The sequence below is a fragment of the Polistes dominula genome, unplaced genomic scaffold (assembly GCF_049000335.1).
Source record: "Polistes dominula isolate Pdom_NZ unplaced genomic scaffold, Pdom_raw_medaka contig_20, whole genome shotgun sequence".
Taxonomy (NCBI): domain Eukaryota; kingdom Metazoa; phylum Arthropoda; class Insecta; order Hymenoptera; family Vespidae; genus Polistes; species Polistes dominula.
This window is the reverse complement of record NW_028301147.1, coordinates 18,366-45,000: the sequence shown is the minus strand read 5'-3', so window position 1 is coordinate 45,000 and position 26,635 is coordinate 18,366. Positions and strand designations below refer to the sequence as shown.

At 35.7% G+C, this 26,635-nt stretch overlaps 5 protein-coding genes and 1 long non-coding RNA gene across 17 annotated transcripts in view; 3 read left to right on the top strand and 3 right to left on the bottom strand.

The window, feature by feature from the left end:
* Nucleotides 1–6,098, top strand: part of lov (BTB/POZ domain-containing jim lovell protein) — a 13,091-nt gene extending 6,993 nt beyond the window's left edge. For all 4 annotated transcript variants that reach the window (XM_089177458.1, XM_089177460.1, XM_089177459.1 and 1 more), the window contains exon 3: nucleotides 1–6,098. This exon is cut by the window's left edge and continues 2,779 nt beyond it. The gene's annotated coding sequence lies outside the window, so the exon portion shown is untranslated.
* Nucleotides 5,752–8,441, bottom strand: LOC107067442 (uncharacterized). Of its 3 annotated transcripts, none has more exons than XR_016178251.1 (3): nucleotides 8,355–8,441; nucleotides 6,778–8,095; nucleotides 5,752–6,693 (listed from the first exon to the last, which is right to left on the bottom strand). It is a non-coding gene; the product is annotated as an uncharacterized LOC107067442 (long non-coding RNA). The 3 variants fall into 3 exon arrangements; XR_001475861.2 differs by lacking the exon at nucleotides 8,355–8,441 and having other exon boundaries at nucleotides 6,778–6,848; nucleotides 6,932–7,062; XR_016178252.1 differs by lacking the exon at nucleotides 8,355–8,441 and having other exon boundaries at nucleotides 6,783–6,848; nucleotides 6,932–7,062.
* A 901-nt stretch (nucleotides 8,442–9,342) lies between these two features.
* Nucleotides 9,343–13,623, top strand: nord (neuron derived neurotrophic factor nord). 2 transcript variants are annotated; one of them, XM_015322962.2, is made up of 7 exons: nucleotides 9,343–9,638; nucleotides 11,545–11,675; nucleotides 11,773–12,079; nucleotides 12,152–12,401; nucleotides 12,498–12,731; nucleotides 12,803–12,958; nucleotides 13,085–13,623. In XM_015322962.2, exons 1-7 carry the CDS (start codon nucleotides 9,343–9,345, stop codon nucleotides 13,463–13,465), a joined length of 1,755 nt encoding a protein of 584 aa, XP_015178448.1. In that variant the 3' UTR covers nucleotides 13,466–13,623. The 2 variants fall into 2 exon arrangements, with proteins under 2 accessions (XP_015178448.1, XP_015178449.1); XM_015322963.2 differs by having other exon boundaries at nucleotides 11,776–12,079; nucleotides 13,085–13,622.
* Nucleotides 13,624–13,689: 66 nt separating this feature from the next.
* Nucleotides 13,690–16,245, bottom strand: SmydA-5 (SET and MYND domain containing, arthropod-specific, member 5). Its single transcript, XM_015322964.2, has 5 exons — nucleotides 16,003–16,245; nucleotides 15,311–15,742; nucleotides 14,716–15,093; nucleotides 14,310–14,648; nucleotides 13,690–14,138 (listed from the first exon to the last, which is right to left on the bottom strand). Exons 2-5 carry the CDS (start codon nucleotides 15,736–15,738, stop codon nucleotides 13,823–13,825), a joined length of 1,461 nt encoding a protein of 486 aa, XP_015178450.1. The 5' UTR covers nucleotides 15,739–15,742; nucleotides 16,003–16,245; the 3' UTR covers nucleotides 13,690–13,822.
* Nucleotides 16,246–16,390: 145 nt separating this feature from the next.
* SMSr (Sphingomyelin synthase related) lies at nucleotides 16,391–22,113 on the bottom strand. Of its 6 annotated transcripts, none has more exons than XM_089177472.1 (6): nucleotides 21,975–22,113; nucleotides 20,192–20,537; nucleotides 19,771–20,099; nucleotides 19,511–19,654; nucleotides 19,258–19,412; nucleotides 16,391–19,135 (listed from the first exon to the last, which is right to left on the bottom strand). In XM_089177472.1, the coding sequence occupies exons 2-6, from the start codon at nucleotides 20,492–20,494 to the stop codon at nucleotides 18,735–18,737; spliced, it is 1,332 nt and encodes a 443-aa protein (XP_089033598.1). In that variant the 5' UTR covers nucleotides 20,495–20,537; nucleotides 21,975–22,113; the 3' UTR covers nucleotides 16,391–18,734. The 6 variants fall into 6 exon arrangements, with proteins under 6 accessions (XP_089033598.1, XP_015178471.1, XP_015178472.1 ...); XM_015322985.2 differs by lacking the exon at nucleotides 21,975–22,113 and adding an exon at nucleotides 20,800–21,656; XM_015322986.2 differs by lacking the exon at nucleotides 21,975–22,113 and adding an exon at nucleotides 20,891–21,656.
* LOC107067447 (dnaJ homolog l(2)tid, mitochondrial) lies at nucleotides 21,859–25,958 on the top strand. Its single transcript, XM_015322977.2, is given in 6 exon segments — nucleotides 21,859–22,668; nucleotides 22,957–23,198; nucleotides 23,200–23,421; nucleotides 23,494–23,757; nucleotides 23,900–24,344; nucleotides 25,368–25,958. Coding segments are annotated over 6 exon segments (1,617 nt in total). The 5' UTR covers nucleotides 21,859–22,472; the 3' UTR covers nucleotides 25,616–25,958.
* The last annotated feature ends 677 nt before the right edge of the window (nucleotides 25,959–26,635 follow it).

Sequence of the window (26,635 nt, the reverse complement as noted above, 5' to 3'; positions counted from 1 at the left end):
AAAAAGACAAAAGACTGGATCTATATCGATCGTAATTGTTATCATCTTCCTTTGAGCATAATAGGCACACATTTGATCTCGTCCGAGAAAGCCGCGATTTTAATACACCCTTCTTCCTTCGCACATTCGTTGCCTCGTTCATTCAAATACATATTTACGTTTTCGCGCGGTCACATTTATACGTGAAACATTCGAGTTTCTCCGACGAAAGTTATATATCTTCTGCAAGACTGAATCGACCGACCAATGCTCGCGATCCCCCTCCCCCTCCCCCAATCTCTCCCTGGATCATTGATTCGACGAGCGTTCTCTCTGCTCAAATCATATTTTCCCCTTTCTCCTTTATATTTATCATATTAATGTTTCTTTTTCCAATTTTCATTATTTATACTTTGTGATTTATCCTGATGAGTTAGAAATCGTGATAAATTAACGCATTAGGTTTCCTTTTTATACGCTTACAAACTAAATACTAAGAAAGAATATTTGTAATGTTTTAAAGCACAAACTTTTAACAATGTCAATTGTTTGTTTTATTATCATTTATTATATAAACAAAGAAGGATTCGTTCATTTATATATCATAATAAATCATCAAGAATTGATTTAATAGAAAGAAAAACAAATCTTTTTTGTTCAATATTCATTGAAATGACAATTGAACAAAAAAAATTGATTTCTTAAGGATCATTCTATTGAAGAAGAATCGATGTTGTTTGTGTGAAGGCGTTTTTAATTGTCATTAATTATTAGGGAGAAAATAAAATTTGAGCAGTTTGAGGATCGTTCAAAGTGTCGTTCGAGAAGCAAGTTCGACAGAGGGAAGAGGACAAATGCACACGACTTGTAACTCTTCTCCGGTTGACATAATATAAAAAGAGAACAATTTATGTAGGCGTAACAAACGCCCAGGTCATTTTTCATATGGTGCGAATTTCGAAAGAAACGACGAATTTTAATCGTAGACCACAATCTCGTAACAATATTTCGACAACCAGACGGAAGCGCAGGGTAACTAACACATCAGGGATAGCCACTGACAAATCTACGATAGATAAAAAAAAGAAGCTACATATTAAAGTGTAAAGGTTAAAAATAATTACATAAAGCTATAATACATACGATTATTTCATTAAAGTACTAAAGAAAGGAAAATACATAAATATGGTTCGAGAGCGGCAAGGAACAATGGGAAAAATTCGTTACGTCAAACCTTGCTACACGTAGCGAGGGCAAGATGCATATATTATTAAGAAAAAAAAAAAAAAAAAAAAAAAGAAACAAAAAAACAAATATCTTAAGTAGAAAGGTAATAAGGAAGGAAATATATTCGAGTACACGAAACAACAAGGATTCGAATAAATATAATTAGAGACCACAGGCTTTCAGCCCCAAGTAGCCTGTACAATACAAACTGATATTATTATTGATTATTAATGATATATATATATATATATATATATATATATATATATATATATATATGTATGTATATATGTATATATATATATACATACATACATAGACAGGGTGTGTCAAAAGAGATTACAACTATTGTAGTTCGACGACCTGTACCGCGGGTTCGATATGTTAAATCTACATGTTTTCTAGCCAACATAATCTCTAGATGCATACGCGTTATAGTTTAACGAGTTGTCGTCGTCTTCGTCGTCGTCGTCGTCGTCGTCGTCGTCGAATGCTTCACAATTGATCGTATTCTTTGTCTACTTTGATGCAAACTTTCCTAGTCCTACGCGAATTTGACTTCTTCGAACGACCATGTAAAAAACTTTCTTCTTTTATTTCTTTTCATACAGCGAACCATAACGGTACAGTCTCGACGAAAATGGTTTTAATAATTTTTTATTCGCTCTGTTAATAAGAAAGACATTTAACGGGCTGGTAAGAGCGAGCACGTAGGTGGGGGAAAAAGAGAGAGAGAGAGAGAGAGAGAAAGAGAAAGAAAGAGAGAAAGAGAGAATGAATGGACGAGAGAAAGATATTGAGAAAGAGAGAGAGAGAGAGAGAGAAAGTTTTTCTGCATGATAGAAGAAACGACAAAATCAGCTGTGCAGTCGACGAAAATGCGTGTATATGCATTTCATTTACTAAATAGACATATGTGATAGGCACCTCGTGCAGACTTCAGTATTATTTTTCAATTAATGAAATATCAGTACGTAAGATAGATAATGTTTGCAACTTTTGCCTATTTAGTTATTCGTAAGTTTTATTAGGAAAGAAATTAGAACGATTTCAGACCATTTGCCGATCATAAGATACGTCTCGTCGTCGTCGTCGTCGTCGTCGTCTCTCTCTCTCTCTCTCTCTCTCTCTCTCTCTCTCTCTCTCTCTCATCTCTATGTTCCAAAATACCACAAGATAGACAAAGTGGAACTAACGAGTAGACGAAAATAAGTGGCGGTGCTTGACAAAATAGAAAAATACATTGAAAAGTAATGCTACTTTCAATTGTCTTTTATTTAGCATAATATAAACATTCCCACGAATACATAGAGGAATGTTAGTTAAATGTTAATTCATTCAGCACATTTACGTGTGCTTCTCGTAAGTATTGACACAAGGCAGCGGGAAATGTTTGGTTATTCATATTTTATATTGCAATCGGCTGTTGAAGGAAATATAATCGAAATGAAAGATGAAGAGAAAGAAAAAAGAGAGAGAGAGAGAGAGACAGAGACAGAGAGAAAGAGAGTGTGTGTGTGTGCATGTGAGAGAGAGAGAGAGAGAGAGAGAGAGAGAGACACGTTACGTTACTCGAACGAAGAATATAAACATAGTATAAACAATTACAATATAACATATTTGAATGTCGACGACGTGAATCCTAATTACTCATTATTAATATCATTTAAGAGCTTGTATCATTATTAATTTTGTTCACATATAGTTTGACATTACGATTATTACCACATATTATCATTATTATAGTTTTATGTCTTTTCTTTTAATCTCATAAATTTGTTATTTCCATGATTATTATCATTATTATTAGTATTACTTAAACTATTACTATTGATCATTGTCATCGTCATCGTCATCGTCAAAGTAATATTATTATCATTATTGTTGTCACAATAGTCATCGATTATTCATATTAATTATTAAATATCGGCTATCGATATCATAGGCCAAGGATTATCATTGTTCATATTATGATTACAATTAATAGATTTGCTGCTATGATAACGAACGGATCGGCAAGTAGAGCCGCGTTGATCTTGTAGAAAAAGAATAAGGGAAACTATCGCAACATATCATTCCGTTGCTGCTACTGCCGCATAGTTAATTTTCTGATCATTCCGTAGCTTGCGCATGCACAAATTCAACTGATATAACGAGCGAGGTCGAGCGACTATCGATCATTTGCTATTTTGTTAAAAACGATCACGCACGATGGACTTAACGAGCGTGCATTATTATTAGGAAGACAAGATGAAGTCAAATGAGACTTTTTTTAAAGAAAAAAACATGCATAAGCGACGAATCCATCAATAATCATTGATTTTGTAAGAGAGGGGAATCATTTGATCCATAATTACCGATCTTATAATGGTATCGTCGAACGTTATCACCGTTCTTTTATGATCGTTATCGCTAGATCTACGCGCACCAACAATATTGCCAAGCGACAGTGGTCTCATCGAAACGCCTAATTATAAACATTGTTATTAATTACACGATTATTACCAATAAGATATCTATATATGTATACGCATACGTGTATTTAGGAAAACTGATACACGTCTATGTCTACATATATGTAAACCGGCCGTTATATTACTGACAGGTATAAAACGACAGATAAAAAAAGGTTTTATTTTCTCCGGGACTTCGTGCAACGCCGAATGTCACCGTCTTTAAGTTCCTACAGTATGAGGGGTGAAATAGTACGATTATTCGATAAATATGAAATTAAACTGAGAAAGTATTTTCTTTCTAGTTTAAAGCATTAGCGCAAACGAGCGAACGATTTTAAGAGAGAAGACTACAGAAAAAGAAAGAGTGAAAGTGAGTGTGTATTAGTAGAGGAAGAAAGTGTGCGCGCGCGCGCGCGCGCGAAAGAGAGAGAGAGAGAGAGAGAAAAAGAGAAAGAGTCAGTGAGTGAGTGAGTGAGTGAGTGAGAGAGAGAGAGAGAGAGAGAGAGAGAGAGAGAGAGAGAGAAAGACGGAGAGAGGAAGAACGAAATACAGCAAGAATCGAGAAAAGAAGGAAATGATGAGGAGATGCCTCTGAAAATATTATTTTCAATTTATGTAATATTACGTATGTACATAGGATCGGAAATCGCGCAATCGATCATTTGTGCGTAATATATACATGTGTGTATATATAATGTAATATATATGCGTATGTATAATATATATATACACATATAACGTAATATATATGCATATGTATGTACATATATTCATCGATAATTGTGCATTACGAGCATTGTTCTTCGGATGAAACCATCGAACACTAAGAAGTCGAAAAAAAAAAAAAAACAAACAAACAAATAAGAAAAAAGAAAATAGAAAAAAGTGTAGAATTTGCAGACACGAGGTTTCTTCATTGCGGCGTGACACGTTCAAGTGAGCGAAATAATGCAGAAAATGTTCTTATCAACGTTTCATCTAATCAAGTGTAAAACACGTACGCGATGCAATCGCAAGATGGTACAAAAGAGTTCCTCCCATGTCCTTTTAAACGATAACGCTGGGACCAACCACCAATCGACCAAAACCAAACGACCGACCGACGGACCGACCGACCGACGGACCGACCGACCGACTGACCGACCGTCGGTATGCAAGTCGATGGTTTCTCCCACGTTATCGATCATATTTTATTGAAAAATATTCTGCAATCCATTTTCATATCCTTTTCCATATCCTTTTCCATTGATTGTACATTAGATGACATTTATTTGTATACTTCATTATTACCATATTTTACATTTACCAAAGATATATTTTTGATTTGCCAAAGAATTTGTTACAGATGAAAGAAACTTTTCAAACGGGCTCCGAAAAAGTGAAGCTCGAATCGATCTCGATCTATCGATAGTTGTTTCCGCCAAAATATAGAAATCTTCGAGTCAGTACTTTCTTCACTTTAAATTTATTTATGAAAGAAAGAAAACATACAGATGAAATAGTTACTTGCATCGGTTGTGCTGTCACGTAGTTCCTAAATCGCCCTAGCCTCGCCTTGAGCGCACGATTATTTAATAACGAAGATACGCTATAGTTTAAATTGCATGGTACAGCAAAGATCGCACTTCCTTCTTTTATATCTTTGCATTTTCACCAATTCAAGTTTGATTCGTTTTTTAAACAAATACTTCTTTTACACTTTTACGTTTTTATTTTTGACTGACATTAGAATTTATTTTAACAACTATTCAAACTTTCTCACACAATTACGCTCTACGGGATAAAGAATCGATTTTTACAATCACATCTGAATCGTATCTTTGCTGTATCAACGAGAAATTATCGTATCGTATTCTTCGATGTGAGGGAGATTGACGAAAAGATGGACATAGCGTAACAACGTTTTCCAGAAATTTTCAATAAAGTGGAAAGCAAAGGGGAAGAGAGAGAGAGAAATTGCGAGAAATTGCGTGTGTACGCGTGTGTTGTATGCGTGCGCGAGAGAAAGAGAGAACGAACGAGAAAGTTAGAAAAGAGAAAATCAGTTGACGAAGAAAAGAAAAAACTGAAATAATGAAAACATACGTCGCAATATATAACATAATGATATATTTATACTAATTACAATTGTACCATAACGATTATAATACTACTTATTATATTATACAGAGCCGCCGCCACCCAGTATATTTTTTACAGGTTTACATTATATTACAGTTTATAAAGTTTGATATACAATAATGATTATCTAAGCGATCACAACGATCGTATGTAACGCGCGTCGTACTTTCAACGACGACGACGACGAGCGTCGCGACGTTGTGTTACGCTATAAACTACATACAATAAAGACGAGCGTTCGAGGTTCGACACGTGCTTGTCGAGTAAGCGTTGTTAAACATTATCCTCGCACTTTTGAACTTGCCAACTTGCCAACTTGACAAAAAGAAAGACGAGAGTTATAATATATCGTAAAGAATGTCACCTTTTTTTCATCCGCTAAATTGTAAGTAAGGTCGGTGGTAAGGAGGAAAAGGGATGGATAGAATACGAATAGAAAAAGAGGAATAGAAGGAAAAGGAAAAGGAAAAGGAAAGAGAAAAAGCAAGCACTTACCTCGAGCATCGAACGCTCGCATTCCGATGACGAATAAATAAACTTGCTACATAACTTGTGATACGTTTACCGCTGGTTACTACAGAGACTTCCTAGTCGATGTCTACGACAGGCATCGACGCCACTAGTTCACTCACGCACACGATTCAAACGTTTATACGGATTTATTACGGATTTATTGATTAATCGAATTATTACGTACGTAATTAAATTAGACGAGGACATTTACGGGGAGAATAAAGAAGAAACACAAACGCAGTACTTATCTTTAGAAGAGTATGAATGCGCAATAACGAGGCTAGGACGAGGCTAGCTACCTTTGTACCCCCCATGTTCGCTCTTTGAACTGACGTACGCTCTCGTACGAGGCATCGGAACGTTAACGCATAAGATGACCCAATCGTATTTGCCTGCCCTGATATGAAAAATTACTATATTAATCCAAATAAAAACTGTACATACAATTGCAACAAAATGATATTTATTTTTTTTTCTTTACCAAACCTTTGCTCTCCAAACTCTTTACTCGCCATCGAAACCCCTGACGTACCAAAACATCATCGAATATTCCTATAGATTGAAATTGATTATCCATTGATAATAAATAGATGAAATAGTGATTTTCAATAGCATATTGATATAGGTGTGCTTACACGCTTGTGCTTTTTATCGGATTTTATTCTCATCCCTGAAAGAGGATACGCGGAGAGATCTTGGGAAAGCGGCAAAGGATCGAAGCTTATACGTAGCCGCGGGCAACTAGCTGTCACACGGATTGATGAGCAGTCGAAGCAGTTCCGAAGCAATTATTGTTATTCTGATTACATAATAAGCAGAAAGGTAAGGATAAGAGGATGAACGATGCAAGGTTTAGGTTGCAAGAGTTAGAAAGTTAAAGAGAAAGAAGAGGTCGAGAGACGAAAAGCGTGCAAACAAAAAAGAAGAAGAAGCGGCGGCGGCGGCGGCGGCGGCGGCGTCGAGTAAAACGAGAGGAAAGGATAAAGAGGAGGAAGGAAAAGGTAGGTAGGTAGGTAGGTAGGTAGGTAGGTAGGTAGGTAGGTAGGTAGGTAGGTAGGTAGGTAGGTAGGTAGGAAGAAGAGGGAGGAAGAAGAGGGAGGAAGAAGAGGTAGGGAGAGACAACATAGAAGGAGGTTGAGGAACGCCGAATTTGAACGAGTGGAAGCATAATTCCGAAGGGGTTCGAGAGGAAGGCCAGTTCCGCGAACTCGCGTAATCGATTCCGTCATGTCGCGGACCACCCGGGTACGGTCCTAATAAATAAGTAATACGCCGGTTCAAGCAAAAGATCAGAATTCCAGGAGAGGAAAGAGCGAAGCAGCGCAGCGACCAAGACTCATCTCTTGTACTACCTTTGCAGCTACGTAAAGTGTATAGCTGAGAAACGTAAGTAATAATAAGAATATATTTCGAGGGAAAATCGATATCAATCGATATCAATTGTAATTATTGCAAGGATTGATTGTGTCTTTAGTTTCGTAGGGTACCTGCAACGAGCGAGAAGATCTCAAATTGCCGGTGCGATATCGGAGTAGCCAGAAGGGACGGTCCGCTGCTGTAGCGGCTCGCTGGTTGGCTACAATTTTCTTGCTCAGTTATACGATGACACTTGGACCGCGTGTAACACTTGGAAGGTGTCATTCTTAAAGAAGGTAGAGTCAATAGCGCAAGGTGGCAAAGAGGTAAAACGTAATAGGTCTTCGCACGACGAGAACGCAAGGGAAAGAGTGAGAGGTGTAAACTCGATACCCGATGGATCATCGGAGCCCCGACGACATTCGAGGCGCTAATGTTCAGACCTAGGGAAGAAACAAATGCTCTTTTTGTACTCAGAGAACATGCGGTTTCCCTATCCTCTAACCTTCCTATTTCATATTTTTACACTTATTTTGACACCTCCAAAATTCCAAAAGAATAAAGAACAAATACGCGTAGCCCTAATAAAAAAAAAAAAAAAAAAAAAAAAAAAAAAGAAATTCTTTAGTTTAATGCAGTAAAAAATAGATATCTACAAAATCTGAACTAAAAAATAGACGCGCTTCGTAAGTAAGCTTTTACCGATGGTGTATCATCCTGCACGCGTGGAGCATATAGTCGGAGGTTCCCACACTGCAGACCATGATTTATTGGCCTGCCACCCGCCAGACCTGCTGTCATCATCGTCCCATCTTATACCAACTTCCCTTTCTACGCGATCTTCGCGCCATATCAGCTTCTTCTTTCCTCGCGCCCCATGAAACAGGAAAGCCTTTTGATGCCCCGGTGACGTCCATCCGCCTTGCTTTGCCTTATGCAGCCAATCTTGCTGACTTCCATACATTCCAATAATTACCTTTTTTCTACGACCAAAAAACTATAGGTATGTCGCGCACAAACGATCGCAACACTTTTCACCCGAGTAGATAGCAAATATTCAAGGATTACCTATATTGCGTATTGTTTTAGAGAGAGAGAGAGAGAGAGGAGAAAAGTAAAGAAGGGTAAGAAGCTTATTAATAAGGTCACCTAGGGGAGGAAGGAAGGAAGGACGGAAGGAAGGAAGGAAGGAAGGAAGGAAGGAAGGAAAGAAGAGAGAGCGTAAGGGCGGCATGTGGATGGAAAGAAGGGAGGGGGAAGAGAGAGGCGCCGAAGGTGGCGACGAAAGAGGGGAGAGGAGACGAAAGGAATCGCGAGGGTTCCTTCCAGAAGACGAAACGAAGACGAAGTTGTCGGGTGCGTAGGAAAGGAAGAGGGGTTATTTCGTTTGGTCGTCTTTGGCGTGGTTTCCTAAGCTACAGCTCCAGTAGCAGCTTAGTGTCGTCGTCTCTGCTTTCTGCCTTGTAGCGCTCGACACACAGTCGAACTCGTTCGCCACTGGACGACGGATGTCGTCGCCGTCGCCGTCGCCGTCGTCGCCGTCGTCGCCGTCGTCGTCGGCGTCGGCGCTATTCTCCTTAAGACACCTCGTCCTCTTCTTCCATCTTCGCAACCCTATTCCTACTTCTCCCCGATCTTTCTCCTTCCTTTTATAAAATCCTTTTGTACGGTCCTCTTGGCAATAGTCACGATGTCGTCTTACTGTCCGCGGCTCCTCCTTCTCCTTCTCTTGGTCGCGTCACTTTCTACATCTCGCTGCACCGGATGCGCCTTTTGCGAGAAATTCTTTCAACCACAGCATCAGCAGCAACGTCAACACGAACAACGGGAACAAGAGGAGAAATCATATTTGACTCGCAGGACGATAAGCAGTCTGAGACCCTTTGGCGTCGAGAGACCAACACGTGCCCAAGAATTCAACAGGACCGGCGTGTTGCATCCCGAGTACCAGATACCGGCAACTCTTCGACCGGGCAATGTGTCGCAGTGAGCATTCCAACTTTAATACCAAAAATATAACCCACCCAATCATCTCCCCACCCCCGTTTCTCCCAAGTACTAAAAACTACCTATAACGTACATTTTTTTTAATCTATCCTAATTGTTTTTGTCGTAGTTTTATACATTGTCGTAGTCAAATACATACTCGGTTACATCCTTTTGACTTTTTTTTTTTTCTTTTTACGGAACAAAGAGGAAGAAGCGAAAAAGAAACGAGGAGGAAGCGAGGAAGAATATAGAACGAATCTATTTTTGCATCCCTCGTGCGGAATGAAAGAGCAAAAATATGTATATTCGTTATAATCAAACTTTCTTTCGTATATACGCGCGCGAGGCACGTATGACGCCTTCGTCATCGAAACGTCTTCGAACGTTTACCCCTTTGCCTCGCAAATCACGTACTAAACTTCACATATCACCTATCGATAATAAACGAATATAGAAATATAATATTACTCCTAATATAACTCCTTTCAGCATTTCATTATGATTTCATTATAATTCACTGCATTTTCATTTTTCTTTTTTTTAAACTACGCGAGAATAACGTTTAACATGAGCAACAAAAATACATAGCGTGATGCATGCTATCAGGTGGTTTAGAATGCGATTGTATATCATAGAAGAATAAATCCTTCAAAAATATTATTATACTAATCTTTAAACATTTGACTTGATGAAAGAGAAAGAGAAAGAGAAAGAGAAAGAGAAAGAGAAAGAATCTTACAATTAGGGTATAATTATTTGTTCGCGTATAAACGTTGTTCGTGTTTAAAGGAAGGATCGAATTAGCAATGGTATTGGTAAGAGAATACGACGAAAGCGTCTGAACTCTTCTTTCGTATAGAGAAGTCATCCCTATTCGAGGAGCGCAACTTGTCGCGATCCGTGAAGGGAGAAGTAGTTATGTTCCGGGGGAGCGATGTTCGCGTCGCGACGATACGCACCATAAAAGTTCTACTATCGGATCTTTTCCACGAAAAGCGGCCCATAGCTATCCATATGTACTGTTATATATCTAAGTTTTTTGTTTTCAAGACTTCTCGCGACAAGACATCAGCCTACGTACGAAACAGATCGGAACAGATTGTTGTTTTGAATGCAGTCTATAATTTAATACAATATTTTTGTATTAAAGTATAGACAAAACTTGTCTTTTTCTTCTTTTTTAAGAAGATAGCTTCTAATGTCTCTATGAAAGGCTCATTGCACGTTCCTCTAATCTCGCGGTCTTTGAACGAAGTCGAATGACAGAATCAATTGGAAGGTCCCGCGGATACACGACGCGGCTTCGGTGGCCGAATTTAGATCACGGGGGTCGTGGCTGCCGCGACCCCAGACGCCACGACGCCGGCATTGTGTCCCGGCGCTAATTTTACAATAGCCGTCTCACTGGCAGTACCAGCAGAAGTAGCAGCAGCAGAAGTAGCAGCAGCAGCAGCAGCAGCAGCAGTAGCGCGGCATCGGCACCAACACCATTGACAGAGACAGCAAACGAGGGGAATTTCACGAGGAAAGAGAAAGATGAAAAGAGCACGTGCGTTCTCGACGTCTAAAGCATACACAAGCTAAAGGATGGAAAGGATGGAAAGGGTGGAAGAAAGAAGATTGACAAACTCAACCGATGCGAACGTGCCGTTGCCGTTGCCGTTGCCGTTGCCGTCGCTGTTGACGTTGACCACACGAACTATATAATCAAATCACTTAATATAGCCTCATACGTTTTTTTTTACCTATTTTATATACCCTACCTATATGATCGTAGTTCATAAAAACCCACACATCCTTCTTCTACCATTTATATCTTTCTTTCAATATTTGTTCGATACTAAGAAATTTGAAACAAGGCATACTAGATTACCTATACTAGATACAGATAACATTATTGTAGGTTTTATTATTTGAACCCGCGAGAAGGTCCACCTTTGACGTTGCTCGTCAGTCCCTGCAGCGGTCCGATCTCGTGGACGGTCAGTTACGTAGAAACACCTGAAAACGATCGAAAATTCGAACGAACAAAATGTAAGTTTGAGTTAATGGACAAATTAAAGGTAGATATCTAGTAGCGTAACTTTTCCTGCTTACTTTCAAATCAAATTTTTCTACGCACTCTGAAAAGTAGATCAAACTCGATGGCCAGTGAAAACTCTTAAACCAGGATCGCCTTTGTTTACTTACGAAGGAGCAGAAGATCAAAATTTTACGATAGCCCGAACGCGCGCTGGTTTGTATTGGTTTGAAATCAAATCAATGCGAGGTAGAAAAGTCGAAAAATCCGATCCAAGCACGGTATTGTTATACGCAACGTCCAACGCCTTGAATCATCTGCCAGGATTTTATGCGAACGAAAAAGATAATCGTCAACGTTCCTTAAGATTTCAACAAAGAAGAAGCAAACGTCGTTTAACCATATCTTGGAACAAAAGGTAGGATAACTTTGATTATGTTCGTTTTATCATCAATTTCATCTTCTTGGTTTTGATTTGTCCTCCATCTAGCCACGTAGATCCACACCTATCCAACTATTGTTTGGCCGTTACGTCGGGAACCGAAGCCCATCCTTCGACGCTTTGCGCCGCACAAAACTTTCTTGTCGTTCACTCGTATACCGTTGGCAAGGCAAGCTCCTCGAGCAACAGGGAGCATCAATATCGAGGTGTCCCGGAAGGGCTTCATTGCGTACGACAAACTAAATTGACTCTTCACAGAATGAAGTTTGACACTACGTACAACTTTACTCTATACGTGGTTGGTTGTATTAAAATAAACGCGACTAACGGCCGCTAATTATTACGAATTATTACGGATTATTACGATATTACTATATTATACTTTTCGTTGCAGGTTAACATGCGTAATAACGTTTCGAACAAACTTGCCACCGATGCCATAAGATTTCGAAAAACGCCCGAGCTTATGTTACACACGGGACGTTACGCTACGGTGAATTTGAGAAAAACCGATGGTTTCGTCAATTTCCGCTATCGCCCATCGGAGAACGTATCTAGTATCTTCCACATTCTTCCTTGCGGCGGTGGAATAGTCAAGGCCAAATTAAGCGCTCCAGGAATACTGCGGGTAATTCTTATTACAAAAGCGACATTCTATCGTTGCAACTTTAGTCTTTTGGTCTATTTGGCGATTTGTAGGAAAAGGAAGTTGTGGGATATGCATCTCTCCGAGTACCTTTACTACCCTCGGGGAAAGCTTATATTCTGCGCATATCTGCTACACCGCAAGAATTAGCACGGGTCTCGGCAATCAAAGTGCTCGTTACGCAGGAGTCTTCGATGATTTATCCACAGGTACTTGGATCTCTTCCTTCTATTGTACTAACAATCTAACGATACTATCCTTCAATGAAATACAAATTGAAATACTAATTGAAATACTAATTGAAATGCACATTGAAATACACATTCTTCCGTTAGGTACCATCGAGAAGCACGCCACGCGAATATCGCTCTTTGAGAAACTGCGACGAGGTGACGATCGGAGTAGAGTCTGCCGGTGCCGCGAAATATTGCATTCTCGTAAGAGAATTGAAAGATTCCTCCTCTTCAAGTTTGAGCAGCGTTACTAGCGTACCCGATCAGTGCGGTCTCCATCGTCGTCGCCGATCCGAATATACGTTCGAGGTCTGCGAAGAAAGGAAGACCACGCCGAAGGACAGAGCTCTACCGTTTACCATAAAAAAACTTCAGCCAGGAAAGGCGTATCTTTTACAAGTCATGGCTCAACTCAAAGGTCGATCTTTGTCATATCCTCTTTTAGGCGTACGCACGAAACGTACCTGTCTGTTGCATTCGTAACGATTGTACTTGTCAAAAATTTATCTATCACCTTTATATACCTATCATTAAATCGTTCCTACAATTTCATTCACCTATCCACACGGTGCTCAATGAAATATCCTAAAATTCACTTTTATCGATTTCGAATATATCCCCGCCCGCCCGCCCGCCCGCCCGCCCGGATTCTATACATATATTTCTATGTAAAATAGAAATGGATAAAAATAGCATATTCAATAAAATTCCTATTAATTGCTGCTATTCTTTTTCTCTTCTTTTTTCTTTTTTTATTTCACTTTGCTTCAAGCCTATACAATTACATAGGATTAGACCGTAAAATTATACATAGATACATGTAGAATCGATCATTCAGTATCAAGCATATTTCAATTCAGAATTTATCAGTCGCAGTAATTTAGCCCCTGGGCTCTTCGGAGGCTCTGACATCAATAAAGTCGCAGCTTTCGACAAATGTGCCTTCTTGTCTTGTCCTGGACAATAAGCGAGTTCTCGTAGAGTAATGGCGGCATAAAGTGTCAATCTCGCGTAGTAAGGATCTATCGCGGCGACGGTATTCATTATAAGCTTGCAAAGCTCAAGTTTTAGTGGATCTCTAGACGGTAATAATTGTATCAAGGAATGTCCAAGTGATATACAGTGCTGATGGCCTGGATGTAGAAGAGCGCGAAGTCTAAAAGGAATGAACGAATACTAATACTTATAAGTATACGTATACGTATACGTATAAAAAGATATACGAAGATATACAAAGATTAGAATTAAAAGTAGAAAAAGTAGAAAAAGTAGAAAAAGTAGAATAGTAGAAAAAGTAGAATCGTGTCAAGCAGGAAGCATCGCCTACCGAGAAAGAAGATCGGAAAGCGCAGCCTTGTTTGGAGATCTCATTGCCTCTTCGACTTCTTCCTCGAGTCTGTCCGTTAACTGAATCACTTCCGAGGCCTGAAGAGTACCTTGACACTTATTGCAGGACCATTCCGTTTCAAAGTCCAACGGATCTCTCGGAAGAACGAGTCCAGCGTCGTTGTAAGGACATTTCAGAGTACCGAGATGTGTTCCCAGTTCTGTTGGATCGGCGCATCGTTCGCACGTACAAGAGAAATATTTGGTCGCTAGCAAATGTTGCCTCCTTGCTCTGGTCGACCAAAGTGCGTGAGTATAATTCGTACTCAAATGTTCGCCCCTTTAAAATCATGTCTTTTATGATATTTCATTAATTCTGCTTTCATTAACACGTTTATAATACTTACTTTTTAATCGAGGTAACAGCCGTGACGGTAATAATCGGTCTACCTTTCTCGTCCAAAGTAAACGAGTGTCGCGTATTTGCTAAGCAACGATGCTCCAAAAGGCAAGCCGTACGATAAATAGCGACGGAACCTTCCGGTGGTATAGTTTCGAGCGCGTTCACATCGATCAGTCCACAAATTTTCGGTAAAATCTTAGCGCAGGAAGGATCGACCTCGATAAGTGGTCCAAGATGCTTCTTTACCTCTTGCACCTCTTCATACGCCTCGGTCCCAGGACCGCGAGCATTTTCGTGACTCTGTAGCTTTTCCAATAATTTCCAACGCTTCGACTTAGTCTTCCAAAGTATAAGCATTCTTATGGCTAGCAAAACGTCGCATCTACGTACGATGGAAATAAGATGATCAATGAAAAAGAAGAGATAGAAAATCGATCGGTCGATACTACTAACGGTATATACCTATACAATATTATGTACAATGGCCGCGATATAAATATACTATACTGATGTCATATAAGTATACTGATACTATACACTGATACGTGATATATCTACGTTTCTACTTTCTAGTAGAGTAGTAACGTCAAACCGTTCACCTGGGAAAGATTCTGGTTTTTGCAAGAAGGGCACATTCCAACTCGTGGCCGTCTTTAGCAAAGAGAGCCTGGCAGTTAATAGAGCAGGACGGCCATAAGCACTTGGTACATCTCGTTTCGATATACTCGCAACGAGACCCGCAACCGATGCACACCCTATTATGCGTATGAGGTGCGGCTCCCCAAACGAGTGGTACTTCTGAAATGATCGCTTCACCGCTCGTTAGATCTCTATTTGCGACTAAATATCTCCCTACCTCTTCGTTTTCCTTAATCTCCCATGCATGGCAAATAGACTTGTGTCGTGGCCAGTCTTCCTTTTGATGTTCCTTGTTACAATAAAAGCTGCGCCTGCAGTCGCTGCATTTCAGCTTAGCACTTTTACCGCATACCGAACATTCTCCCTCTTTCACATTTTCCTCCTGCATTTTCCTTTAAACAATCTTATATTTAGATTCGATTTCATCGAATTACTCAATTGCTGATATATACAATATAAATCATTCGAAACTATTTCATCGAATTAGTTTTTTTACATATCTATTACATAGGTATATACGTAAATAAATGCGCTTCTCCTTGCACACACACACACGCACACACGCACACACAGGGCCACGCACAGAGTCGATAAATTTAACTCTCCCTCCCTCCGCCCCGCCACCCCCCCCCCCGTTGTTATTATATATTACCTCGTAAATATATTATATATTCTTAATATAAAATAATCTCTTTCTTTGTTTTTGCACTATTTCTCCAACAAAAGAACTCTCATTCGCAGTTATCACCAAATGTTGTACGTATGGACCAAAATGCTCGGTAAGAATCATCAAACTAGTGCCACTGTGAATAGCATCGTACTACGTACGTCATTTCCAACGTTTAATTATAGATCTATACGCTATTTTAGTTGTATCTACAAAACTAATCACAAACTACCGCCTCTATCGTAGTCATATTATCTCTCTCTCGAGAACGTAAATTATTTATTTTAAATACTCAAATATATATATATATATATATTTATTAATGGGTTTTCAAATAATTACTATTTTAAATTACGATGAAATAAGATGAAGATTAAATTCTTCAAAAGTCTTTATTTCAATATTGATGACAACGTTATAAAATCTACTATCCCCCTCAATCGTAAAAATATCGTGAAATTATCGTGAAAATAATAATAAGAAAATTTTACTTCAATACTATAACTACGTGTGTGTACTCAAATTACTTGAAAAACTATATATACATATATAGATTTCACATGTAAACATAAAATTATGGAAATATCGAAACTACGATTCGCAAGTGTGCACATGCATAATTATATACATTATTCTTTATTCATTTCTCAAAAATTAATGTTATCTTATGACTCTTCTTATAAAATATCATTATAAGCACATACCATGCGTTTATGATATTTTTCTTTTTCAAAAAGATACAATAATAGGATAGCAAGTGCTTCGATATTTACATTCTTCTCTTCATTTTTATGAATATTTATACAAGAATATTTTTTTCAAAAAACGAAATATAAGTACATATTTTCTGTTTTTTATTTACACAAATTTAACGTAAGCGCGCACGTGTGTATGTGTAGTATAGTAGTGTGCGCACGCGCCTGTCCTTAAATAAAGTTCAGATTAGAATAATAATAATAATAACAGAAATTTCAGATATTTCAGAATATTTCAGTCCTCCTTATAGATATAACTATTTATATACCTAAAATAATAACAAATTTAATAAATAAAAAGTTATGTTATTATATCCGTCGAAAATCGCGCTATTGTTAGTAATGCGCTATTTACTGTTGTTTTAATCGTATTCATACGTATATGTGTAATTAATGATATATCAAATAAATATATATTTAATTATATAATGTACGTGTATAATCACACACGCATATTCCTCTATTCGTGCGTGATTCGATAGAAAAACTTAAATATAAAACGTTATTTTTGTTTGCGAATAGCCTCTTTGACTAACCCTATGTTCATATTTTCTAAATGTACAAATCTGCGTGCTTGCATGTGTCTGTCCTCTTAACGATAAAACGTTTGTACACATGAGTTTTTAATAAATTGGTCAAACTGTAACCCGCATACCGTAACAACAAATCGGTATCATATAAAAGCTACGATTAGGCCCAAATTAAATAGCCCATTGAAAGCTATTCCGATTAATTTTCAAAAGGAATACAAAATTTTTCAATTACTTAACGCGTAGACTTATTTATTTTAATAAGAGAACCAAATGTTTCCATTTTTTTCTCTTTAAACGTAAAAAAATATGACCATACGATCCTTATAAATTATATGCTTTCAATTTCTTACTTTTTATCTATTAATAAACGCAAATCAACGGTCGAAAGCAGCGCCGTTAGATTTACTTATACTTCTGTTGCCAAAAAATTCACATTTTTACAACTAGTTGTACCTTTAAATCTTATATGTCTTATAATTGATAATAATTAATCAATTATATGATGACGAATAATTAAAACTTGATACGATTTACAGCAAAATAGAAATATGTAGAATTCTTATTATATCACACAATGTTTTTCTATATCCCTTTGTATAAAACAGTCTATATAAACTCTACTATAGTAGTGTCGGTACTATGTATATACAATGCTGTCATTTTTCTCCTTCACATTTCATACTAATAATACAGTACAACTGTTCTAATATTAATGCATTTTTAAACAATACAAATGTTCAAACACTGTTATAACATTGCACGCACATATAAGAAGAAAACAAGTGCACGACAATTTTCAATCATTTCTCTTCTTTTTTTTATATATATATCATATAATGAAACGAATATATAACTAGTCGCCCTACTATATTCTTTTAGGCTTTCATTGGTAAAAATTTACACAATGGAAGAGGAGAATTGTTAATAAACTTAACAAAATTGTGCACCCGCTCTAATAACCCCTTTAATATTTACAATATTTTATAGAATTACGAGCTTCTAAAATGAAGCATTATTTATCAAAGTTTTACTTCTATTTCAATAATAAATGTAAAAATATTAAATAAAGAGCATAATTCAATGTAGATAATAATGATAATAAATATTTTGAATGCAAAAAATATTTTAAGAAAACGATCAACGTTAAATAAAAAAAAAAAAAAAAAAGGAAAAGAAAAAGAAGAAAAAACGGGAGTACCTGTAATATTTCAGAAGGAATATTTTTTAAAATATGGATAAATTAATGAACTCTGAAAATATTCAAGAATGAAAAATCAATGCATTAATAATATCAATTTTTTAAAAGATGATCACCTTCAAGTGGTTAATTTCATATCAACAACTTCTAACACAATATTTAAGTTTTAAATCATTAAAATATATCTTTATATATATATATATGCATATTTATATATAGATATATTTTTTATTAGCGTTCCTTTTTTATATTGTTTATGTTACCATTTACATTACTAAACGGCTTTCGAAAATAGATAAACGATCGTATAGAGTTGCACATATCTTTCCCTCTACAAACTAAATTATAAACAATCAACGATGGAGACTCATATTCGTTTGGAACGATTCCATCGACGGACGATTCGAAGAAACTAAAAAGTGGAAACCAAATTCTAGTTCTATTCGAATCACGTTGCATCAATGCTTGGTTATTCGCCAAAGTATGATAATATAAAAATAATCGCGAAGTTATATAAAATGCTACAAACACATCGATGGAATAATGTTCATGTGCAGCCAAGATAAAAAATATACCAAACATATTAAGCATCCATGTAAAGGTATGAAGGAAGTAGAGCTGTCTTGGAGTATCTGGAAATGAAAAAAGGCAATTTCTTAAGCGCTCAAATGTTTCCTCTTTAAGATTTAAAAAAAAAAAGAAAAAAAGAATAAGTAAAACTAATTTTATTCTACATACTTGAATTCATACTCACATTCAGTGATAAAAAAATTCAGCATAGTTAATGCGACTGTATGACCGCTGAACATGTAATCTCCACAAGTTCTAACACCTTGTATGGACATACCAGCACCACGCCAGATAACATAAGCCATTGCAATTTTATTATATAACTCCACGTATGCAGAACTAGATAAACAACAAATGTTATTGAAAAAATGATTAATAAAGAACGTTAACATCTACTTAAATAATTTGATAATACGCTCTATCATAAAAGTTCTCACCTAGTCCAATCTTCGTCTGGCACCTTCCTTGGTTGGCATTGTAAATGTGCTCCGGGAACAGAAAGAGATGTGATGAGCATTGTAACGCATCGCAATAAGAAGACTGTCCCAGAGAGGGCGAAAAATCTTCGTAATAAAATAAATCTATGGAGGGATAAGAGGCAAAAAAATTGATGAGAAAATTATGGGAAATGCAGCATTTCTATCAAACACCGATAGATATCCATATAGTGGAAAATTTGTATGCCTTATACTTTTACCTATACTTGTGAAAAATAAGAACGATAAGCCAAATAGCAAAAAGTATAGTGCCAGTAACTTCGCACATGTCGAATGCCCATGGAATATGAGGAACGTTATCCAAAAATATATCTGGTAAAGGTGGATACTTTTTCATATCTGGCACTCGATCGTGCACTATTACCATTACAAAGGCAGTAATCCAAGTAACGATAAATAAATATGCTAAACTGATAAACGCTTTCCATATTTCAGGAGGTAAATGAGACGCGTGTCCATCTTCTGATACCGAAGCAGAATAAAATTCATTCTCTATAGAACCTTCATTATTTGTAACAACGCTGGGCATCTGTAGTGATTAAGCATAATATGTTAAATGAATATGCATTCATTTGAAAATATCTCTAAGAGACAAATATACTAATATTAGTAAATACTTACTTCGTGCTTGTGATGACCATAAAAATGTGGCGTTGTAAACAGATCAACGCATCCCAATTCAAAAAGCATTGCAACATTGTCTCTTTGCAATTGTTTAATACTGATATACAATCTTTTTAAGTCTCCTATTGTTTTATTCGATTGTATTGCTTCGGATTTTATATCTTCTTCTTTCAAAGTTAGAAGTACCTTACCATCTATGTCGTGCTTCTTAAATAATAATATAAAATGTGAATGTCCATTTTCAGCGAGCCAAACACTAACATTGTTGGTTGTCCAATCGACTACATTCTTCGTAGACATCGTTTACTACATTTGTTTACCAATGTCTTCTAAGAGTTGTCTTCTAAAACAAAATAATATTCTGTTATTCTATATGATTGACAGAGAAAGAGAGAGAGAGACAAAGTATAAATTAGTAAGACGCAATGGATGGCGCATGCATCCGCATTCGGTTACATGATGATGATGATGATGATGATGATTCAATAAGAGAAAAAAAATATTTAAAACTATCTATTATTAAAAATAATAAAAATAATCTAAACAATAAAACAAATTGATTGAATTTAAGAAATTATTATAGCGTTACATATAATAAATATTACATGTTTGCCAAGACGTGTTGCCTGTTTAAAGACGTTCCTCTGTCAGGAATTTTAGAATAACCTATTTATTTCGTAGGTAACGTTCACTCACCATGTAACTGCTCTTTGAGCTTTTTGAGCTTTTCAGCTTCGTTATCACAGTATTTTCGTGCGTTTAATGTACATATTGATATATCATATCTATTACTTTATTGTCACAAATATTCATATGGTGACATTATTTGTAAACAATTTACACTAAGCAATATCATCGATTTCAATGCAATAAATATGTTTCCAATTATAGATTCAAACAATATATCGAGGTATCGATATTAATGTTCTTATTAAAGAATATACATATAATGTGTGTGAAAAATGTTTTATTATATCTCTATCTTTATTATACCTGGTGATTCATAACTTATGCGATAGAACAACGAAAGGAATACGAAATTCTTCTAGGATACAGCAACACACTTGATTTCATTGTTCCATCCTTCAGAGGATATGTACAAATCAGAAAATACTGTAATATATTTTAATCGAATTTGACATTAAAATACGAGCGATAAACTATTAATTTCCATAATCGAATGACTGATATCTTCTTTCAATCACGATATCATAGTACATCTCCTGATGCTTCCAGATTTGAACTTTGTCCATGTCACGTGTGAATTACAATAATCATCAATGCGCAAACATATACACAAATATCATAGATCTTAAATTCCTAGATAGAAGAGATTTCTTATTTCTTTTCTATTGTTTTTGCTATATTATTTTTCAAATACAATTAATGCGTGATAACAAAGAGTACGATTAGAGAATCAGAAGAGAAAATACAAAAATAGTATATTTATAAAGAGCGTTAATTCCTAGCAGTAGATGTCGTCGCATGGTGATATCAAATGTGTGTACCGGTACGCGCCTAGCAGCGTACCGACGTGATACACTAGCGCCACTTTTCCCTATACGGGAACTACACCAGTTAAGTTTTAGAATAATAATTTTAGAATAAATCGAAACTGATATCAGTCTTATATATGGCGCCCAAGAGAGTGTGTACTTGTTATTAATAATAAAAAAATTTTATATTTTCTCGTTGGTAAAATCCGAAAGTGAATATAAACAACTCTCGAGAGATAACCTTTATTACCACCGTCTTGGTACCCCCACAAAATGCCACTTACCGACGACATCACGACTCACGTTCATTGATAACGTGTCATAGGGACCCTTAGCCCCAGATAGATGCAACAACGCAAAAGGAGTATTTATTATAAAATGCAATTAAGATCTTGTGTGCGCATCATGTGGGGTTAAAGACCCACAAGTATATAAATATACTTTTATAAATGACAATGTGTAGTGGCACTTCTGCATTGTAATAGCAGCACCCAGTTTAGGGAATTCGAGATGGCGTGCATGAAGCCGATAAAAGCCAGGCAAGAATTTCACTCGAGCATTTTCAGTCTATCCTGTGTATTATAAGTGCACGTGATAGAATAAACAATAATATACCGACCAATCAGGAAAGAATTATTCTATTTATTTTCTTCGAAAAACCTTCGTAATATATAAATATTATATTAATGTCTCTTATCAATTAAATAATATTAACGAGAAGAAACCAAAGCAGTTATTTACGCATGCTTACTGTATTATTCGTGTGATATGAAAAAAGAGCCATGCGTCTTTTATGCAACATGGCGACCGGCAAAGGACTTGCGATAATTTTTAGGCCAAAAAATATCAGTTTAATTAGTTGTAATAAACTTCATAAATTATCATGCAACGTTTTACAACAATGCAATGGATGCCAGCGATATGTTGCAAACTTGGCGATGGATGTCGGTGCTTGGAATAAGAAGAAAATGGGAAAACGTAACGTATAACGTATACCATTCACATTACGAAGAATCTAGATTACATCATTTTTTACTTTCTTAAATATAACTTGTCGTTTCTTGCACGTACATGTATATATATATATACATAAGACAAAACACTAAATATTCCACTTAAATATGTACTTTATATTAAGTACTACTAAAAGATTTATTTAACATATTCTAATCTTAAATATTTCATGCATTATATATATATATATATATATATATATATATATATATATATATATATTGTATATGTATATGTATTACAAATTTTCAGGAATTATAGAAAATTTTGTACAACAGTGTAGATTATTTCATACGACGCAAAAAGTTTTAAAACGTGATTATTATGAAATTTTGGGAGTATCCAGGAATGCTTCTGCAAAAGATATAAAAAAAGCTTACTACCAGCTCGCAAAAAAATATCATCCTGATACTAACAAGGGTGATCCAGATTCGGGTAAAAAATTTCAAGAAGTTTCTGAAGCTTATGAAGTATTAAGCGACGATGCGAAAAGAAAAAGAATATGATACTTGGGGTACAACCTCAGAGCAAATGGGAATGGGTCAAGGAAGTAGACAAAGTGCTAATGACTTTCAACAACAATGGCAATTTAGGTCTACGCTTGATCCAGAAGAATTATTTAAAAAAATTTTTGGAGATGCTGGCTTTAAAAGTGGCATGTTTGGTGATTTTGAAGATTTTGCAGAATCAAAATATGGTTTTGCAGCATCAAAAGAGGTACTTTGTATTTCTTGTATTTTTCATTCGCAATCAACTAATTTCAAAATAACATCCTCTTTTCGCATATAGGTAATAATGGATCTAACTTTCTCACAAGCTGCCAGGGGTGTAAATAAAGATATTGAATTAAACGTAGTAGATACATGTCCAAGATGCGCTGGTTCTCGGTGTGAGATAGGAACGAAGGCTGTCAGGTGTGAACAATGTAAAGGTACTGGAATGGAAACTATTAGCACAGGACCTTTTGTAATGCGCTCAACTTGTCGCTATTGTAATGGTACTAGAATATACATAAAACATCCTTGTTCCGAGTGTGAAGGGAAAGGAAAAACGGTAGAGTATACTTGTCATTTAAATTTGTTACATTTTCTAGAATTTCGATATAATTGATTGTGCTGAATATCTATATGAGATAGATAGAGAGAGAGAGAGAGAGAGAGAGAATTTATTTAAATAGCATAATCTTTTTCAAAAGGTGCAACGAAAAAAAGTAACTGTACCAGTACCAGCTGGAGTAGAAGATGGTCAAACAGTACGCTTGGCTATTGATAACAAAGAAGTATTTATAACATTCCGCGTAGAAAAGTCCAAATACTTTCGCAGAGATGGATCCGATGTACATACTGATGCAGAAATATCTTTGTCGCAAGCTGTATTGGGTGGTACAATAAGGATAGAAGGTGTCTATGAAGATCAGACTGTACAGATTCGCTCAGGTACCAGCTCGCACACTAAAATACGTTTGACAAGCAAAGGATTAAGGAAAGTAAATGGATATGGTTATGGTGATCATTACGTAAATATTAAGATAACCGTGCCCGCAAAATTGACTGAGAAACAGAGAGCTTTACTTCAAGCATACGCTGAGCTTGAATCTGACACACCTGGCAGTATATATGGAATAACTTACAAAACAGATGGTAAGGATAAATATAACAAATCCTGATATCCTAATGATTTTAAGCGACTAAATTTAATTCCTTATTTTCCGAGCATTTACGTCTACTACTCCATATTTCAATCATACTTACATTATAATTGTGAAATAATTCTTTTTCGAATAGTAGTTATTTTTATGCTTATTGATCGATCTCTCACTTTTGGCTCAAATATTCTAACTATGAAATGTTAGAATGTTAAAATATTACATAGGGGACCAGTCAGACCTGTGCATCGCTTGAGTTTTCTTTTTACTTGTACACCTGTTTTTGCTAACCGAATAAATTGTATAGTAAATATGACACATGCGTTTCATTGAGGTTTGTGATTTATAATTCTAATTATTCTCTTTTTCTTTTTAAATATCGAGATCATCAAATATTCGCATATAAAAGTATGCGAACTATAGAAAGATAATAATTAAATTGAAATTATTTGATTAAAAATGTTACTTTAGCGTAAACAACAATCGTAGTCTCCATTTAAAACCATTTATTCTCTAGGCTCTGCACGCCGAAAGAAGCAAACTCAAGCGTCGCAGGAAGTAGAAAATGTTCAAAATAATGGCCTACTTAACAAAATTAAAAAAGCTATTTTTGGATAAAATCATTCTAGGTAAGTTAATTGCGTGTCGGAAATAAATATCCTTGATCATTGTTGTACATCGTATGGTTGAGAAATAATGTTTCATTCATATTTCAAATAATGTAGACAATTGCGCAATTTTATTATTTTCGATGAAAATACATAGGATCCTATTATATATAGGAAATATATTTAAAATGTCGATTTGGTTAAATCAATACCGCTCTTTGACACCGCTCTTTCTCTCGTTCCTATATCAACACGTAGTAACTCTACGATTAAAAGATTAAAAAAAAAAACCCTTACTAATTATAATACTCCAAATTGCACTTTTCACATCATATAACTTTATAAACGTCAAGTTTCTTTTATCGCAATAATTAATATAATTTATATGTGCGTGTTTTTTATTCCTACAGGAACCAAACGATCCTTTGTGGGGCCATTAGATTTGGTAGAATCCATACGAGTGGCCCTAGGAGACGAACCGATTTGCAACAATAAATCTTCATCTTCTATACTTGAGCATCCGGGTGATAAAGCGCAAGGAGATAATATGTCCGCCAATATTGATTCAGACATTAATATTAAAAATAACGATAGGACAAAAAAAAGTAGTAACGATATAAGAAAACAAGAGGCGGCTCGTAATGGTAGTACTATATAAGGTGATAAATTTCTTATAAAAATGTTAACAATAAATGAAAAAATTGTTAACTAAATGCGCTGTTGTCCATATTTGCATAGCAAAGAATACGACAAATAATGGTTAAATTCAATAATCTTGTATATAATTAACGAGAATCTGATATTACATTGACATGCAAATAATTTAACATCAAACGTTTCACATTAACGTTACGTTTATCAAAATAAATTTCATTTGATTATGTAATATAATAAAAATACAATGCGCGTCTTGAAAATCATTAACAAGATTAATTAGCTGTTTTACAGGATGTGCGTGTATTACTGGTAAATAAATATGCAAAGTTAGTGTCACGTAAAAATGACGATGCAATCGGGGATCCTTTGAAATTAATTTATTCCTCCTTTTCGAACCTAATTAATATCCTTCCACTGAAGTACTTTTGCACATTAAGGGATCTTTAGTATAATTTATTTATAATTCACATAGAATCGAGGTATTAAATCGTATTTATTTGGAAATATTTAATTTACGTAGAAACTTGTGATTTTCTGGGTTTAGTGACAAAGACTTATTACTTTTGCTGAATTTCATTACTACTTTATTATTACGCAAATTTGTGCAATAGAAAGTGTACAAAAGATATGTACTAATAATTGTAATATTATCTCTTAGTTTGTACTTTTTTTTTACGATCGTATTAATTTTATATATATATATATATATATATATATATATATATAACAAATTAAAATGAATGTAAGTTTAGTTTGTCTTACCATTAATTAATATCGATATAAATGAAATATTTATATGAAAGTATTTACACACATCAAAAAATTGTTTGCATCACCTCAGTTCCAAGATCTCCTGTGAACATGGACGTTGACTGTGTCAGGGATTGTATCAAAGACACAGTCCTTTTGACTGTTTATACATAGGTGTCACTTAAATGTCATTAAACCCACACAGAGGGTTTAGTCATGTAGGCAGATGTCACTACCAACATGATACAACATGCAATATGTGGTTTTCATG

Bases quoted from the DNA above. Each gene is read 5' to 3' on its own strand.
- nord (XM_015322962.2), top strand. From the start codon at position 9,343: ATGTCGTCTTACTGTCCGCGGCTCCTCCTTCTCCTTCTCTTGGTCGCG. The intron at 12,402-12,497 runs GTTGGTTGTATT...TTTTCGTTGCAG, and splicing joins ACAACTTTACTCTATACGTG to GTTAACATGCGTAATAACGT. The intron at 12,959-13,084 runs GTACTTGGATCT...TTCTTCCGTTAG, and splicing joins CTTCGATGATTTATCCACAG to GTACCATCGAGAAGCACGCC.
- SMSr (XM_089177472.1), bottom strand. From the start codon at position 20,494: ATGTCTACGAAGAATGTAGTCGATTGGACAACCAACAATGTTAGTGTT. The intron at 20,100-20,191 runs GTAAGTATTTAC...TAATCACTACAG, and splicing joins ATGGTCATCACAAGCACGAA to ATGCCCAGCGTTGTTACAAA. The intron at 19,413-19,510 runs GTGAGAACTTTT...TTGTTTATCTAG, and splicing joins CCAGACGAAGATTGGACTAG to TTCTGCATACGTGGAGTTAT.
- SmydA-5 (XM_015322964.2), bottom strand. From the start codon at position 15,738: ATGCAGGAGGAAAATGTGAAAGAGGGAGAATGTTCGGTATGCGGTAAA. The intron at 15,094-15,310 runs GTGAACGGTTTG...CATCGTACGTAG, and splicing joins AAAACCAGAATCTTTCCCAG to ATGCGACGTTTTGCTAGCCA. The intron at 14,649-14,715 runs GTAAGTATTATA...ATGATTTTAAAG, and splicing joins GCTGTTACCTCGATTAAAAA to GGGCGAACATTTGAGTACGA.